The 16,644-nt window shown below is 37.2% G+C and overlaps 2 protein-coding genes across 4 annotated transcripts in view; both read left to right on the top strand.

Annotated features, from left to right (window-relative positions):
• The first annotated feature begins 1,563 nt into the window (after positions 1–1,563).
• On the top strand, positions 1,564–13,882 carry LOC147760715 (UDP-glucose:glycoprotein glucosyltransferase 1-like). 3 transcript variants are annotated; one of them, XM_087016529.1, is made up of 7 exons: positions 1,564–1,716; positions 5,543–5,667; positions 6,839–6,924; positions 8,974–9,075; positions 9,473–9,604; positions 10,464–10,576; positions 13,773–13,882. In XM_087016529.1, exons 1-4 carry the CDS (start codon positions 1,696–1,698, stop codon positions 8,988–8,990), a joined length of 249 nt encoding a protein of 82 aa, XP_086872655.1. In that variant the 5' UTR covers positions 1,564–1,695; the 3' UTR covers positions 8,991–9,075; positions 9,473–9,604; positions 10,464–10,576; positions 13,773–13,882. The 3 variants fall into 3 exon arrangements, with proteins under 3 accessions (XP_086872655.1, XP_086872654.1, XP_086872653.1); XM_087016528.1 differs by lacking the exon at positions 8,974–9,075 and having other exon boundaries at positions 9,476–9,604; XM_087016527.1 differs by lacking the exon at positions 8,974–9,075.
• The window catches only part of LOC106177829 (UDP-glucose:glycoprotein glucosyltransferase 1), a 45,229-nt gene continuing 39,224 nt past the window's right edge, over positions 10,640–16,644 (top strand). The window contains exons 1-2 of the mRNA XM_087017155.1: positions 10,640–10,669; positions 13,786–13,882. Of these exons, the coding sequence (XP_086873281.1) occupies positions 10,655–10,669; positions 13,786–13,882 (112 nt within the window). The 5' untranslated portion in view covers positions 10,640–10,654. The remainder of the gene's footprint in view (positions 10,670–13,785; positions 13,883–16,644) is intronic.

Here is a 16,644-nt window from a genome sequence, read left to right as displayed (position 1 = left end):
TAGTCCTGACCAATTCCAGCATTTTTAAAGTACTACAAAGGGACTATAGCCGATTTCGACAGCATCGACACTCCGATTATGGTAGTTGAGCTGGACCAATCGATACACTGGGAGAAAAACCCCAGGCTCCCTCTGGGATTCGAACCTGGGACTCTTGCACACCAAGCCACTGCTCTACCAACTGAGCTACCTAGCCAGAGTCAAAATCCAGCAGCTGCTACAGGGGCTAGAGCCGATTTCGACATCATCGACATTCCGATAGTGATTGTTGAGCCTGACCAATCGCAACACCCTGATTGCGCTAGTCCTGACCAATTCCAGCATTTTTAAAGTACTACAAAGGGACTAGAGCCGATTTCGACAGCATTGACATTCTGATTGTGGTAGTTGAGCCGAACCAATCGCGACAAACAGATTGCGCTAGTCGTGACCAATTCCAGCATTTTTAAAGTACTACATAGGGACTAGAGCCAATTTCGACAGCATAGACACTCCAATTATGGTAGTTGAGCTGGACCAATCCATAGACTGGGAGAAAAACACCAGGCTCCCTGTGGGATTCGAACCTGGGACTCTTGCACACCAAGCCACTGTTCTACCAACTGAGCTACCTAGCCAGAGTCAAAATCCGGCAGCTGCTACAGGGGCTAGAGCCGATTTCGACATCATCGACATTACGATAGTGATTGTTGAGCCTGACCAATCGCAACACACCGATTGCGCTAGTCCTGACCAATTCCAGCATTTTAAAAGTACTACAAAGGGACTAGAGCTGATTTCGACAGCATCGACATTCTGATTGTGGTCGTTGAGCCGATCCAATCGCGACAAACAGATTGCGCTAGTCGTGACCAATTCCAGCATTTTTAAAGTACTACATAGGGACTAGAGCCAATTTCGACAGCATCGACACTCCGATTATGGTAGTTGAGCTGGACCAATCGATAGACTGGGAGAAAAACTCCAGGCTTCCTCTGGGATTCAAACCTGGGACTCTTTCACACCAAGCCACTGCTCTACCAACTGAGCTACCAAGCCAGAGTCAAAATCCAGCAGCTGCTACAGGGGCTAGATCCTAATTTAACATCTTCGATTTTCCAATTGTGGTAGTTGAGCCTGACCTATTGCGACACATCGATTGCGCTGGTCCTGACCAATTCCAGCATTTTAAAAGTACTACAAAGGGACTAAACCAATTTCGACAGCATTGATATTCCGATTGTGGCAGCTCAACTACCACAATCGGAATGTAGATGCTGTGGAAATCGGCTCTAGTCACTTTAATTTGAAAGTCAAAGATGTTATAATGTGATCTAGCCACTGTAGTGGCTGGCAAGTGTTAGCCCTTGCTGGGTAGCTCAAAGCGTTGGGATTGGTCCAGGTCATTTAAGTAAGATGATTGCATAACCGGTATCGTCGTCGATCTGCGGCAATAGTGTAAACTTTATTCTTTAATGTCAGGTTGGTGGCGGTGTCAATATATTGGTGCAGATAAATGGTGTAAGCGTGGCCAATTGGTTCAAAATCTAGGACGGGGCTGACCTTTACAAATCAATGGGAATTAATGTTTCTAGCATTAATGGGGTGGGGTATTTCTGTTTGTAAACCCGACTGTTTGTTTATCTCAACTCTCCTCAAGAAGGAGTCCGAGTCTGCGCAGATGCCTTTCCGGTGCATTTCTAATTCTCAGACGACATGAAGATTCCGGCTATAATGGTAAGCAGCATTCGTGTTTATTATTTGCGAAATATTTTTGTAAGTCTACTGCTCAGCTTATTTGCCTGATTGTGCGATTGTGTGTGAGTTCGTGGTCGAATTTCCGTCCGGTGATAGAGGCCACAATTTAAGAGATTTTTGCGTCAAAAATTTTCAGTTTGTAGATAGAATAATTGTTAGAATGAAGTGATTTTCTTCATAATCTTGTTTAGTGTTTTTCGTTACAAAATTCCCGAAGATATGAAATTTATTGAAGTTTGCGATGGAGGCTGTGTGAATGACTCAAAGACAGTGATTGTTGACCACGCACTAGTAGTATTCTGTTAACTGTACATGTATGGGTACTTTTGTAGTATACCCCCCCCCCACCACCCTGTAACTTTCTGTAACTTTCACTTTTCAAACAGTTTTTTACATTTTCTTGTTCATCTATATCAAAGCTGTTGAAATAAAATGCTTTTGTAATTACCTGTGGACTTTTTATTGGTTTTAATTACGTTTAAGCCAGCCCATTGAAATACAATGTTAGAATCTTCAATTTACACCTGCAGTCAATAACTTGCCGCGTTTTCGTTGGCTAACTCTAAGGTAATTTTGTGTGAACAAGTAGCTTATAATAATTTCACAGAGGAAGTCCAAGTATACATTGTATCAATCCTATGTTCACATAAAATAAGGTAGAGTAGCCAACTAAAACGCGGCAAGTTATTGACTGCGGGTACATTGTAAATTTTCATATTGTATTTCAATGGGGTGGATTAAACATGATTAAAACTAATAAAAAGACCACAGGTAATTACAAAAACATTTTATTTCAACAGCTTTGACATAGGTGAAAAAGACAATGTAAAAAAAATGTTTGAAAAATGAAAGTTTCAGGAAGTTACAGGGTGGGGGGGTATACTACAAAAGTACCCATGTATGTGTGATGAACACGGGTTTGTTATGATCAAGTAGATCCAAGACGGCAACCTTTATTGCCTCATGCTTTTCTCTTCTGACCCTTGAGCTTATTTGGCCTTCTTATATACAGTTTGCTCTCCAAAACATCAAAAATTGGGCCCTTGAGCAGGCCCCAAACCCCACACCAAGGGGCGATGAGCAGCTTCACAACTGAGGCCTGTCATTTTGGACCCCCCCCCCCCCCACCCCCTTCAAATAATCCTGGATCCACCCGTGCCCATCATGTAATGATGGTGATGATACCTTGATACCTCACATGCCTTCACAGATTAAGAAAATTGTCATTGTCAAAGAAGGCAGGACATTTACTTTGGATGTGTAGATTTTTAAACTTTCGTTTTCACAATCTGTATTTTGAGCAACTTGTCATTCAAATTCGAGAACGCTAACTATCAGTTTTTGGATAAATGCTGTTTCATGATATCAAAAGTTTGAGAAATGACTTGTTTTCATTGATGTCTGATCCGTGGTAGGCGCTAGGACCCGATAAACAGATACTGGGCCCTTATTAGCTAGTGAGTAACGGGAGTGCAACAGACCATGAAACGCACTAGTACGTGATATGCCTGTATGTGGAATACAGCAGCCAAGTCTTTTGTTCTACTGCTAGCTGTGGTTTAAATGAATATATAGCAAAATATGATGCTGTGTATATATATATATTCTAAGTGGAAAGTGTGCTCATAAGATTGGCGCCAAGTTGAAATTTTGATGTCTCATTGTTGTTGGAACTTATAATTTTGGATGTGAGTATGTATATATATATATATATATATATATATATATATATATATATATATATATATATATATATATATATATATATATATATATAAGCACGTCCCTGATACTGGATAACAACATTGGGTTATCATCTTTGAATGCCTTTCAAAACATTCCTATGTGTTTGATAACAATGGGAGCGCTTTCGTGCAAAAGAGGATGGATTTGCCTTATTATAACAAACATTTTTGTGTGTTCCAAATGTTGCTGTGTATTTTAAACTTGGATATCACAAGATAGCAAGAAGGCGTAATAGTGCGACGATCAACTGTTTTTCAGATTATTTTCTGAGAATTCAGGATAACTGAAGCAAATGTTGCTGTGTATTTTAAACTCTTAAGCAAAAAGTGCTCTTATTCCCAAATTTTGATAGTTGAAGAAAACAGGGTGGCATGAGCAATTTTTAGAATTACAAACAAATAATTAAACTTAAATATATCAGAACTGTAAGCTGGGTGATACCATACACTGTATATAAGTTCAACTTAGAGAAGCTGACCATGGATATCACAAGATCGCAAGAAGGCTTAATAATAGTGTAATGATCAACTGTTTTTCAGATTATTTTCTGAGAACTCAGGATAACTGAAGCAAACCACATTGAACAGCAGTGCGGCGCTGTTATTCAGAATTTAGCTCGATACAAGCAGGCACAATAAGTGTCCAAAATTTGCGTCAGTAAGCCCCTTGTTAAATAAATATACCGTTATGAGCAAGGCTTTTCCAAGCGAACCATCCAGCAGTCATTTGGACGGCCGCTGACATCACCAGATGGCCTATATTTTCAATGAGGGCTAGACGGTTTAAGATTTAAAAAAAAATGACGTCTTGGCTTGTCCGGGTGGCATAAAATTGCATAAAATTTTCTAAGAGTAATTTGACGTACCCAGCTTTTATGATGCGTCCAGTTGAATGATACTACTTTAATCTGTAGTGCAGGCTATTATTCAGTCATGAAGAAACTACTTTCTAAAGCTTACAAAACACAATATAATATTTTCATTAACTTTAAAATACACATTCCACGCCGTATGCTGCAGTGACAAGAGTGGCCTTCATGCGGTACAAAACACGTCTACGCCCTAAACAAACTCTTAGCAAACTAACCGCCAAATTATGAAAGGGAACACCTTCCAGACCTTCATACATATGGCACCTGACAAAGCTGATAGACAAAAAGGCAATTTTTTATTTTCAGCGAGAGATCATTCGCAATCCGATAGAGACGAGGAGGCAATTTTCATATTTGTTAAAGAGACTTCATTTGCCAAAGAGCGAGACGAGAATGCAATTTTTGTATCGTCAGCGGGAGATCGTTTGCAACCTCATATTCGTTCAATGGCTTTTGTTTGCGGAAGATCATCAACCGGCTCGGTCTCAGCGAGACGAGAAGGAAATTTTCATATTCATTCAATGGAGTTCGTTCAGGAAGGAGCGTCAGTGGAGGATCGTATTGATTGTTTGGTTCTGAGTGAAATAATAAAACGGAACTTAATTAAATCACCGGAATGTATTTAACATTTTAAAACTGAACGAGTTAAAACTGATGATTTTATTACTGGTGAAAAGTGAGCTATGATATTTGACACATTTAATTTTATCTGCCCTTTATCTGTTCGCTTAAGTGTACATGGGAATCTTGAAAATCTGTGTGTACAATTTTAAAAGGTCTGATTACGCCTCTGTATATATATATATATATATATATGTATGTATATATATATATATGACTTTTCATTAATATTCCTTATTTCAACATGTGGTAACTTTGATCAGTATTTCTGCCTTTCAGATAAATTGCATTGGGAATTTTATTACTATTAATATTCTAATTTATATTTTCATTTTTATTTTCCTATTAATTAATGGATCATAACCCAAATCTTAAATTTTGTTCTTTTGTCCATTTGTTGATTTAATTTTCATTTAAGCATTTGCTTGTCATTTACTTAATTATATATTGATGCAGTCTGTATACAGATTTAAATACAGATCTGTACATTTAAATGTTCTTATCTGTCATGGTGTAGAATTAGAAATTAAAGTAATAAAAATTAATTCCCATTTCATTTTTTTGCAGGCAGGGCTTGTTTTGTTAGTTATCTTGGTGCTGCATGCCTGCCGTGAAGTAGATGCCAAGTCCAAATTTGTCTCTGTGTCACTAGATGCCAAATGGGAGTCGACACCACTGATGCTAGAAACTAGGTATAGCCTGCTTGGCAGTGAGTTCATGTACTGCGTTTATAAGAACCAATTACAAAATATTCAGACTTGGGGAAACTCATTGTCTGATAGGTCATCGCCGCTTGCAGATATGTCAGAGGCTAAACATAGACTAACACAAATAAGATACTTAGTTCGACCAGCACAGAATTGGGAGCAACTGCAGATCTTTTGTAGTACAGATCCTCTGGACCTTCACTTCTCAAAATTTTTCCTATGTCTGAATATTTGTTAGAAATAGAACACTTGCTAGTTCTAACATATTTCTGTCATAGGCCTTGTTCAGAATTGAAGTTATCGCAGTAGCTGGATTGATCTATCTCAGTGGGAATTTTGCTTAGGTACAGTCAATTTGATCAGCTTAATTTGTCTGGCACACCCCCTCACACTGCAACATGAACAGAGTCATAGACCACAAAGCTTTCCTGACTTTACCTAAGTATTTTTTGTTAGGATGGGACGTGCCCGACAAGTGAGCTTATTACATTGACTGCACCTTGGTGAGAATCCATCCTCACTGAGATAGATTGATCCTGCTAATTTTTTTTTTTGTGTACAGACACAATGTGTCTGTACATATAGCCGTCACCTGCGTCTGTCGTCGCTGTTGTCTCAATAACTTTTTTTTTATGTAAGTTTTAAGGAATATGGAAAATTGGCCCTTGAGAACTGCATAGCATAGTGGGGCCTTAAAGAGATGATCTTATTTTGGTATGGGTCCTGTGAGCATGTGCCTGAGGTCTTATAAGCAAAGACAGTCACTTAGAATTAGCTCATAGTGAAAGATAGGCTCTGTTCCCATAGATTTTAGATCGATCTATCCCCGCGGGGAGTCTCACTAGATTACTTTCAGATAATCCGACTTAAATGTCCGTCCCGCCTACTGCAAGCTTTAAGGGGGTAATTAATTTTCGTGTCCGCCAGGGAGTTAGGTCGATCTAAAGTAGGTCGATCTAATCTATGGAAATGGGGTGATAGTCTGAAGGTTTTGGGTTGACTTAGTTTTACTATATATATATATATATATATATATATATATATATATATATATATATATATATATGGACAATTAAAATCTGAACATGAGGCTTTTATTATCTACTAAATTTTCACAACCTGCATAAGCTAAATGAAAATGACTATATCATTTCAGCGAGTTTCTGGCCAAAGAGAGTAATGCCATGTTCTGGGCTTTTGTGGATACTGTGGCAGAGGCCAACACTGCTGACATGCAAGATAGTAAGTATACAGTTTTTCTGAATGATATGATTTCATTTTGCATGTCATCTTTTATACGCAGTGGTTTCTACTGGTTTAACTGAATGAACGCAGTGGTTTCTACTGGTTTAACTGAATGAACTACATGCTATTAAAAAGATTGTTTTATGAATTGCCAAGAATATACTTCAGTTTAAGGATCAGTGAGTGACCCTCATCAGTGATCAATCGGCAGTTGCTATCTGCATTGCATGATATTCCCAGTCACTGGAATGCTGTTAGAAGTCACCTGCATTCGTCATCGTGGGCATTTTTGGCAGCATTGCCAATCCACTTTCAGTGATAACCCCATAAGTGGAAAACTGTTTCACCTTTTGGCTTAAAACTTACAGAACTGATGCATATTCATAAAATGTAGATGTGGTTTTAAAATCGGCATGATTGGTCAAGGAAAACCGAGAGGCCTTTTGTTTTAAACTCACAGGAGTGATCAATCTTACTGAAATACAGGTTGAGTTTGAAAATCAGATCAGACCATAATTAAAGATAGGTGATGATTATGCTGTTAAGCATTATGTTTTATTGTATGTATATTGAAGAAAACCTATTTTGGACATGCCATTATGGTGACCATTTCAGGAAAACTTGCTGCTTATGATTCTCAAACTTACCTTGAATTTTGATGGGCCTGAAGACCTATGCTAATCACATCTTTTTCCTATGTATGTTACTTGCAGTGCATAGTTAAAAATTGGTGGCTCTAAAGCATTATGTAATAATTAAAGGAAACCCTGTTTTGGGCACTGCCACCATAGTGACCATTTAATTAGTACCACCAGTGTGTATGCTGGCTGTACTTGTGGTTTTAGTCCAGACCTGTCTCGTACAGCTCTGCCGGCTCCGCAGTCGGGTACCGGAAACAAGTCACCGTTACCGCTTCTCCTCCTAGACCACAAGGACCTGTGTCCCCATATCTTGGATTTAGGTCACATATAATCTCAACTTAAACCCCATGGGTTTTTTGTCTCAGACTGTGCATTGGCCTGGGCGTGACGCTTTTTTAAATGCACCCTTGACAAAATTTTTGAAAATTCAATGCTAAATATCTCCCAAACCAAAGGAATTATGGGAAAAATTACTACAGAAGTCTGACCGAAAGTCATATGCGGAGATTCCAAATATGCTCTTGGATTTGACTTTTGATCTACTTTTCACCATGAACTGAACTTTGCATATTTTCTGACCTTTATATCTCCAAAATTGGCAAAGAAATGCACATTGTTACTATTGAACTTGTATAGGAAGTCATATACTGTGTCCTTGAAATTGACCTTTGGCCTACTTTTTCCCCACCGACTGAACTTTGCATATTTTCTTGCCCCTCATATCTTCAAAACTAGCAGAGATATGCCCAGTGTTGTCCCTAGGTTTTCTCTTTTGTCAGCAAGAGAAACTGATGCAACACTGATAACACATTTCAAGGAAAACCAATTTACTCCAGCAGGTGGTACAATTTCCAGAGGCGGTAACACCCTTCTGATCCTCTAGTGAAAACCATGTCATTAACACTTCTCAACTTACAGAAAAGAAACATGGGACAAAAATACAGCTTGAATTTGAAAATCAGTCTAATTTTGCAATTCTGCAAGTAATTCTCTGAGCAATTTTATTTTTATGGTATAGGTAAAGTACGAGGCGCTGAGCTTTACGAGAAATAGAGCAGATAATTGGCGAGGCGAAGCCAAGACAATTATCTGCTCTATTTCTTGTAAAGCTCAGCGCCGAGTGCCTTATCTGGCTTAAAGCAAGATTAATTAACCCTGTGCACTGGTGCGTGGAACGCATTCGTTAATGCCGTGACTTTACACAAAATAAAGCATGGCCCAACCTATTGTCTTTTGACAGGAGAGTGCTTTAAGGTTTTTTAAACCATTCTAACCTTTAGACAGAGAATAATCTACTTAAAATTGAATAACTGCTGTCAAAATGTATGCAACAGTGCAGGAATAAGTTAAATTAAATGGAATTGTTCTCATTATTACATGAAAAATGGAACTTATGGATGTACAGGGAAAAGTGATATCTAGCATTCTACATGGATGTCCTTGAGGTCCATTGAGTGAGTGTCATTTTGGTGTCCAGATGTACATGAATTCAACAGAATGAAGTGATGTGAGTTACCAATGTACTCAGAAAAATTCAGCGAGACCGTTCTTTATGTTTTTAAATTATCTGGAATTTAGTATTATATTTGAAGTGGTGAGAAGCTGCCCCATTTTACCACTAGTTTATGAAACATCTATAAAATTATGTTTTTCTGACTCCTCTCATACATTTTAACATTCCCTAAGATAGCTCAAATAAGAGCCAACAATCATATCTGAAGGAACGTAATGATCATAAATTTACTGTTCAAAAAGGAACAAAACAATATTTCCATGATACGCATACTATACGTGGTTCTGGGTCTTTGGGGTAAGAGTGAACTGAACCGCATGTATGGGGTGACGGACTCTATGGGGTTGAAAAATGACGAGCATTATTTAATGAGCATGTTTTTTCCTTTCAGAAGAACCTAAAAGTGTATGAGATGATTCTGTCCATAGCAGAAAAACTTATTCCTTCCAAATTACAACTGGGCCTTCTCAAGTTTTCATTATCATTAAGATCTTATTCACCAGCTGTAGAAATGCATAATCAGGTGAGTAAACAGAAATGTCTTAACATTTATATGTTCAGGTATGGCAGTATGTGCACATATTGTCCTGTAGATCCATCCAGGCCTAATTGAGGAAAGAGCTTCTGAATTTTCTTTCAAACAAACATAATTTTAAAACATCTAACATCCATTATCAGTCAAACTAAAACTTATTAACTAACATCCAGTTATTTTTGTGATTTACTGGGTGTGGTATGCCCCCCCCCCCCCTCCAGAACCTAAAGCGTTCTCCAGTCCCCCAGAATGTAAAATGTTAGACTGCCACATTAAGGATTTCTCTGAACCTACATCACAGTTCTACCAATGAGTTTTAACAGGGTTGTTCAGCCAATTTATAACTTGTTTTCCATAAACTTGGTTGTTGAATAACTGTTATAGCTTGATCTTTTCAAAGGGGGGAATTTCAGGTACTGTGTTTTACAGTTACTGTATTGCTTAAAATTTGAATCTTCCGATTCATTGGTAGGAACAGAACTGAAAAGCAGTCCACCTTTTAATTCTTTTCTACACATAATGCTATTTACCACAAATGCTGGTGATTCCAAAATTATGTATCTGAAGTCTTGATAATTTTTTCCCTATTGAAAAGGTCAAGTTATTACTAAATTGTGTGTGCAGTAAATTGTTAACTTTAAAACTCAGCTTTGTAAAGTATTAAATGAAAAATATTATATCCATGCCATTTTGGTGGTAAAACTGCCTTAAAATGGAATCTCATTTGAAGAATTTTTATCCTGTTAAAGGGTTATGTTGGTTTTGTTCTTAGGATCCAGGTATAGGTATATACATATTTTATAAACTTTACTGCTGTATACTTTTTAATTGAATTTTCTGTGTTCAGGTGGCCAAGGATAATAACCCTCCCCGTGATTGTGATACATTTGTCGACGTCCAGGGCAAGGTCACGTGTGATAGCAAGGAAATGAAACGACTCATTAACAGTGGCACTCAAAGGTACTTGCAAATTGGTAGACAATAAGATGTTGTGAAGTTGTGGCATGAACCATTTTAAAACAAAATAGACAAGACACTATGTCTGAAAAGAGGGTAAGCCTTATAAGGTATTTTATTTCCTCATCCACCTGTTTAGCTTCACAATGTGTAAAATAATGCAGCATATTGACCCTTTTCATCTTTTCCATGTTGGAAATTGCATTGTGGGAAAGTGAGTCCTATGCTATGTGGAAACACTTACAGCAGTGCTGAAAAACATGCCTGGGTTTACGTGCTGTGTGTCCCGTTGCTACAATAACAGTAAGAGAGATCGACACATGGTTTTTATAAGTTCCCAACAAACTCGTTGAAATGAAAAATATGGGTAGACAACATCGGTAGAAAGAAAGGAAAATTTTGCAGGTTTGGATCAAGAGCAGGAGACCGTGTTTGTGCCGAACATTTCGAAGGCTGGAAGAAAACCTATAATATGAGAAGATCAACGGTGTTTAAATAAAAACCATTAAAGTTTAGTTAATCAACTGATCGAGCGAAGACTCGACAAATAGAACTCAGGGGAAAACAATGCGTGAAAAAAAACACCTAAATATGTGAAGAATAAATTGAAGAATAAAAAGAAAGAAAAGACTTTAAACATGAAGTTATAAAAAGAAACTGAAATGGAAAACACTTTATTTGAATGATTTTATTTGATTGAAAACAATAAAAATATGCATTAAAACATTTTAATAAATCAAATAATAATATTACTATAATTTTGTTTTGGTCTGACGGTTTTGTTTCAGTTTGACAGAATTTTCACGCTTGTCAGACCAAAAGTCTGACATTTTTTACCTGTCTTAAATTTTGTACACATACTAGTGTAAGACACAGTAAACAGTGTAATTATAATCTGGGAAGGAGTCAAAAATTCCTGTCTCAGCTATTTAACACACAAAATTAGAAGGTTTTAATTACAGAGGAAAGACCATAGTTGTGGCCGCCCCTCTTACCAAACAATTGAACAATTAACACTTGATGCCTTATCAGGTACCAAATGATTTAATTAGTTAACCGATGAACAATCTGCGTGTCAGTTTTACCTGTATACATAGTAGGTACAGTATGAGTCAAGCAACGCAGGGAATCTTTTCATTTTATTATTTAAAAAATCTCTTAAGACATCCTTTAAACAAGACACAAAAATCATAATGAATTGATACTACTGGTACATGTACACATGATAGTAAATAAAGTGATATCGCCACAGCTGGCATATACACATGTAATATTATGAAGACGTACATACCTGTCCATACACTAGAAAGCTGTGTACGAGTCTACTGGCTATTTTGATTTAATAAAAAAAGTATAACATGTTTCTTTCGCATACCTTTATTGTTGGAAACATTTAAAAGAACTCTGAAGCTTAGGTTACTTCTTAATGTAAAAGGGTGAAAGTAAATTATTGTACCACCAGTATAGGCACTGGCAGTACACATGGTTTTAGTTCCAACCCATCTCGTCTGCTGCATCCACTGTATCCACTGGCTCCGCCACCATGTCATCACTACCGCTTCTCCTCCAAGACTGCAAGAGCCTGCATAACCATCTCTTGGACTTGAGTCATATATAATCTCAACTCATTCCACTTAAATTTTGGACTTTGTCAGTGCACAGGTTAGGGGTGGAGGTCATTGCAATGCACCCTTGTCCAAAATTAAATGCTAAATATCTCTCAAACCAAAGGAATTATGAGAAAAATATATGTAGATGGCTGACCATAAGTCATTTCTGGAGATTTCAGATATGCCCTTGGATTTAACTTTTGACCTTTAATTAAAGGTCAAACGGGCCAAAATTTTCTAAAAATGGGAATTTATTTTTTTACGAAAAAAATTATTTGCGCCAATATTCAGAAACTACACAGACCTAACCTATAATATTATGGGCAGGTATTACCCTTAGGGTCATCGTTCATCTTCTTGAGTTTGGGGTCAATCTGTGCATTTTTTTTGGAGAATCGGCCATCAGAAGCCAAAACTGAAAACTCTCTTGTTTTTGTAACTTATAGAGTTTGTCAAGCACAACACTGGAGGTGGTGTTTGTTATTTTTTTCTTTTCCATACTGTTTACGAGTTGTGCTATATCTAAAAGTACAATGGGGTGAAAATAAAATATGAAATACGGTAATATGCCATAAAAGAACACCAGGAAAAGATAACAGAAGGCTTTGCCAGGGACAGACAACCTACTGTCAAAAATGACAGAATTTCATGAAATTTGAACATCTGGAATTTCTGAGCACCTCCCATTTCATGAATTTGGCCAAAACAATATTTTAGTTATTTCAATTAATTTCTTCTGTAAGGATTTTATGGCAAATTGCTGTAACCCCAAAATAAGTCCTTTATATCTCCAAAACTGGCAGAGATATGCCCATAATTACTATTGAACTTAAATAGGAAATCATATACTGGCAGCCTTACTGTGACCTTGAAATTGGCCTCTGACCTTTCATCATGAAATAAACTTTGCAACATTTTAGTCCCTTACATCTCTAAAACAGAGATAAGGCTTATGGTTACTATTGAAATTGAATAGGAAGCTGTATCTTGCAATCTAACAGTGACTTTAAAATTGATCCTTGACCTTCTTTTCACCATGAACTGAACTTTGCCAATTTTTTTGTCCCTTATATCTTCAAAACTGGCCCATAGTTACTATTGAACTTGAACAGGAACTTGTATATTGAGTCTTCCTGTGACCTTGAATTTGACCGTTGACCTACTTATCACCATTAATCGCACTTCACAAATTTGGATTTTACCTTTTACTTCTCCCCATGATTTAGTTATAAATAGTGATTTTCAACAAAAAACTGTTTACTGCATTTTATAGAGCTTGTCAAGCACAACACTGGAGTTGGTGCCACCTTTTTTTTTGTTTGTTTTCCATACAAATGTGCTTACTCCAGATGGTGGTACAATACCCAGAGGTGGTATCGCCTCTCTGATCCTCTGGTTTTAATATTAAAATTGTGCATTGGTTGTCAACTTGAGAATTTTATGCAGCAAATTATGTTTTGGACACATTTTTCAAATGCAGATTCCTATGAAGTTCATTTTCATCAGTTATTTTGAATCCATGTATAATTTTGTGAGCATGTCTGAAAATTACAATCAAATAGTTATTTACTTCTCATTGAGGATATTAGTGTGTAATTTTAGGAACCATCTGAAGAGAAGGTGAGACTGGCTGGGTATGGTGTGGAGTTGGCAATAAAGAGCACAGAATACAAAGCAAAGGACGATACAAAAATGCAAGGTTAGGAGTCAAACAAACATGCATGTGACACCTTATATTTCTGTCAAGTCACCTTCAGGGAGGGAGGTTGCAGATGTTGACAATGTCTGCACCAAGGGAGGAGGGGGACTGCTCAGCTGGGGTACAGATTAAAGCAACAATTTATATCCGCGTTCATTGACAAACAGGACATTAATGAATTGAAGATATTGGAGAAGAATTACTTTAATGACAAAATTTCTACATTGTAACTTCAGCTAGCTCCTCCTAGATCATTAGGGTGAGGAAGTTCAAACTTTTGGTATTGATAGACCTACCAGTATCATCAAGAAGATGCCCCAGTGTATGTGTGGGAACTGCATTAAGCATTTTTTCATGGATACTTTTTTATGTACAGACACAGATGTGTCTATACATATAGCCATCACCTGCGTCTGTTGTAACCGTGCACTCTCACCAATAAGTGGAAAACTATTTTACCTTTTTGCTTGAAACTTACAGAACTGATAAATATTCATAATACATAGGTCAATTCTGAAAATCGGCATTTTCTCAAAAGTTATGCTGTTTTTATGTACAGACACAGATGTGTACAGACACAGATGTGTCTGTATATATAGCCATCACCTGTGTCTATCGTCACCTTCATCGTCGCTGTGCACTTTCATCGATAAAACGATAAGTGGAAAGCCATTTTACCTTTTGGCTTGAAACTTACAGAACTGATGAATATTCATAATGGGCAGGTCTAGGTCGAAAATCAGCATGATCAGGCCATTTTCTTAAAAGCTTTTCTAGAAGGATCGAACCAAAATGTAGACTTGTAACAAGCAAATTTAATGTATGGATAGGCAGGGAAAATGCAGTAAAACTTACGATGAAGACTCGTATAGGCCTACGGTACACAATGGTAGTGTCACAGTACCTATTGTATAGACAGTGGATAACATCGCCAATACTTTAATTCAGCCAGGCTGAATGCAAAGGATAAAGACAGACCTTGTTAGCTGCCAAGTGTCAAGAGATCTCACAGTCAATTATCAAGCACCAGAGAAGAGGGGAATTCGTTCAGTCTACAAAATGAGATACAGAATGAATTAGAAGAGATAAAAAATGAATTGAAACACTGTTAAAACTGACCATCTCAGGCAGATAGTCCAGCAATCACTGCTTGACTTTATGAACGAAATAAAAAAAGAGTTCAATGAGCATGTTATGGAAAAAGAGGAAAGGCATACCAGCATGATAACCGAGATGAAAGACAGAATGGACGATGTAAATATGGACAATCAAGCGCTGGGGAAAAACTGGCCGAGAGGGAAAGGGAGCCGAGGAACTTGGGAAGAGAGTAAAAGACAATAAACAAATGGCCGTGGAAACAAGCTGTTGTTCAAATAGGAATGAACAACACTCCAGAAAACAATGTTAAAGTTTATGGAGTGAGTAAATCTCATGAGAAAGTGAAAGAAAAAGTGATAAAAACACTGAGAGGGGCCGCATATGTCGAACTGCAGGAGAGCGAAATCATCACCACATATAGAATCCCAGGAAAAGCGGGCAGACCAAGACCAATAATTATTAAGGCGAGAAATGCCAAAGTGAAAACAAAAATTATGAAAAAAAGAAAAGCAATCAAACTGGCCGTCAAAAGGGTACATGTGGCTGACAACATTACGTACTTGAATATAAAACCTATACAGAGTCTCAGCCAACATAAACATATAGATAGTGCATGGTATTTTAATTGCGATGTCTACGGACAGGTCAGTCAAACTAAAATAAAGTTTGACATTAACGATGACATTGGGGAGAAAATAAAAAAAGACATTGACTGAATTAGGCCTGAATATAAAGTAAAAGATTAGTTTCTCTCTTTTGTCTTGATATCAATGTAGGAAAAATAAAAGTTGTAGCATCGTATATATTGCAGGGCATTGTTTATTACTAGTAAAGCGTAAAATAACCTACGGCACTTGTGTGACAAACTGGTTTTCAACAATCACATATTAGATACCGATTACGTGATAGATACAATACGAGTCGCCGAGCTTTACGTGAAATATTACGAGTGTATTGGCAAGCCGCAGGCGAGACAATACACAAGTAATTTTCACGTACAGCTCGGCGACGAGCGTTGTATCTGGCTTAAACTACGGCCTCTGATTGGTTTCCACACTAGTAATGCAACAGACCATGGAACGCACTCGTACATGACGTGCTTGTATGTCGCATACAGCACGGCCGAGTCTTTTGTTCTATGTCTTGCAATTTCAACTAATGTTCATGTCAGACATTTGAAAAGCATATCAATTTTCATGTTTTAATTATAAAGACAAGTCCAATAACAACAGCAGCACAAAATAGTGCCTTCATCAGGCACACTGAGAAATAGTGGCCTTATTTTTCAGCATGTTACAGTCTGTGACTTAAACTTTTCAGTTTTCTGGCCATTCGAATCACCAATTTCTTAAAATCTACTGGTCTGACTAAAAATTTACTGGTCAAAAAAAAAAAAAAAAAAAAAAGCAGCAGACTGGACATTTACCTCTATTACATCCATACTAGTTATAACAAGACCTTGTTTTAATTGTCAAATCTTTCTGGATTTAGAATTACATTGTACATATAAAATTTTGGAATTCAGAAAAATATCAATCAAATTGAAAATATCTTCTGAAAACTCAGTTTCATAATAATATTTTGGTAGAATAATTGTACTGCCTGAAAAATTTTCTAAAAGTGAATAATTGTACTGGATATTTATGTAATACATACATTAAACT

Source organism: Lingula anatina, chromosome 7 (genome assembly GCF_051362555.1).
Source record: "Lingula anatina isolate TDL-2025a chromosome 7, LinAna3.0, whole genome shotgun sequence".
In the NCBI taxonomy this organism is placed as follows: Eukaryota; Metazoa; Brachiopoda; class Lingulata; order Lingulida; family Lingulidae; genus Lingula; species Lingula anatina.
This window is presented reverse-complemented; position numbering and strand designations above follow the sequence as displayed.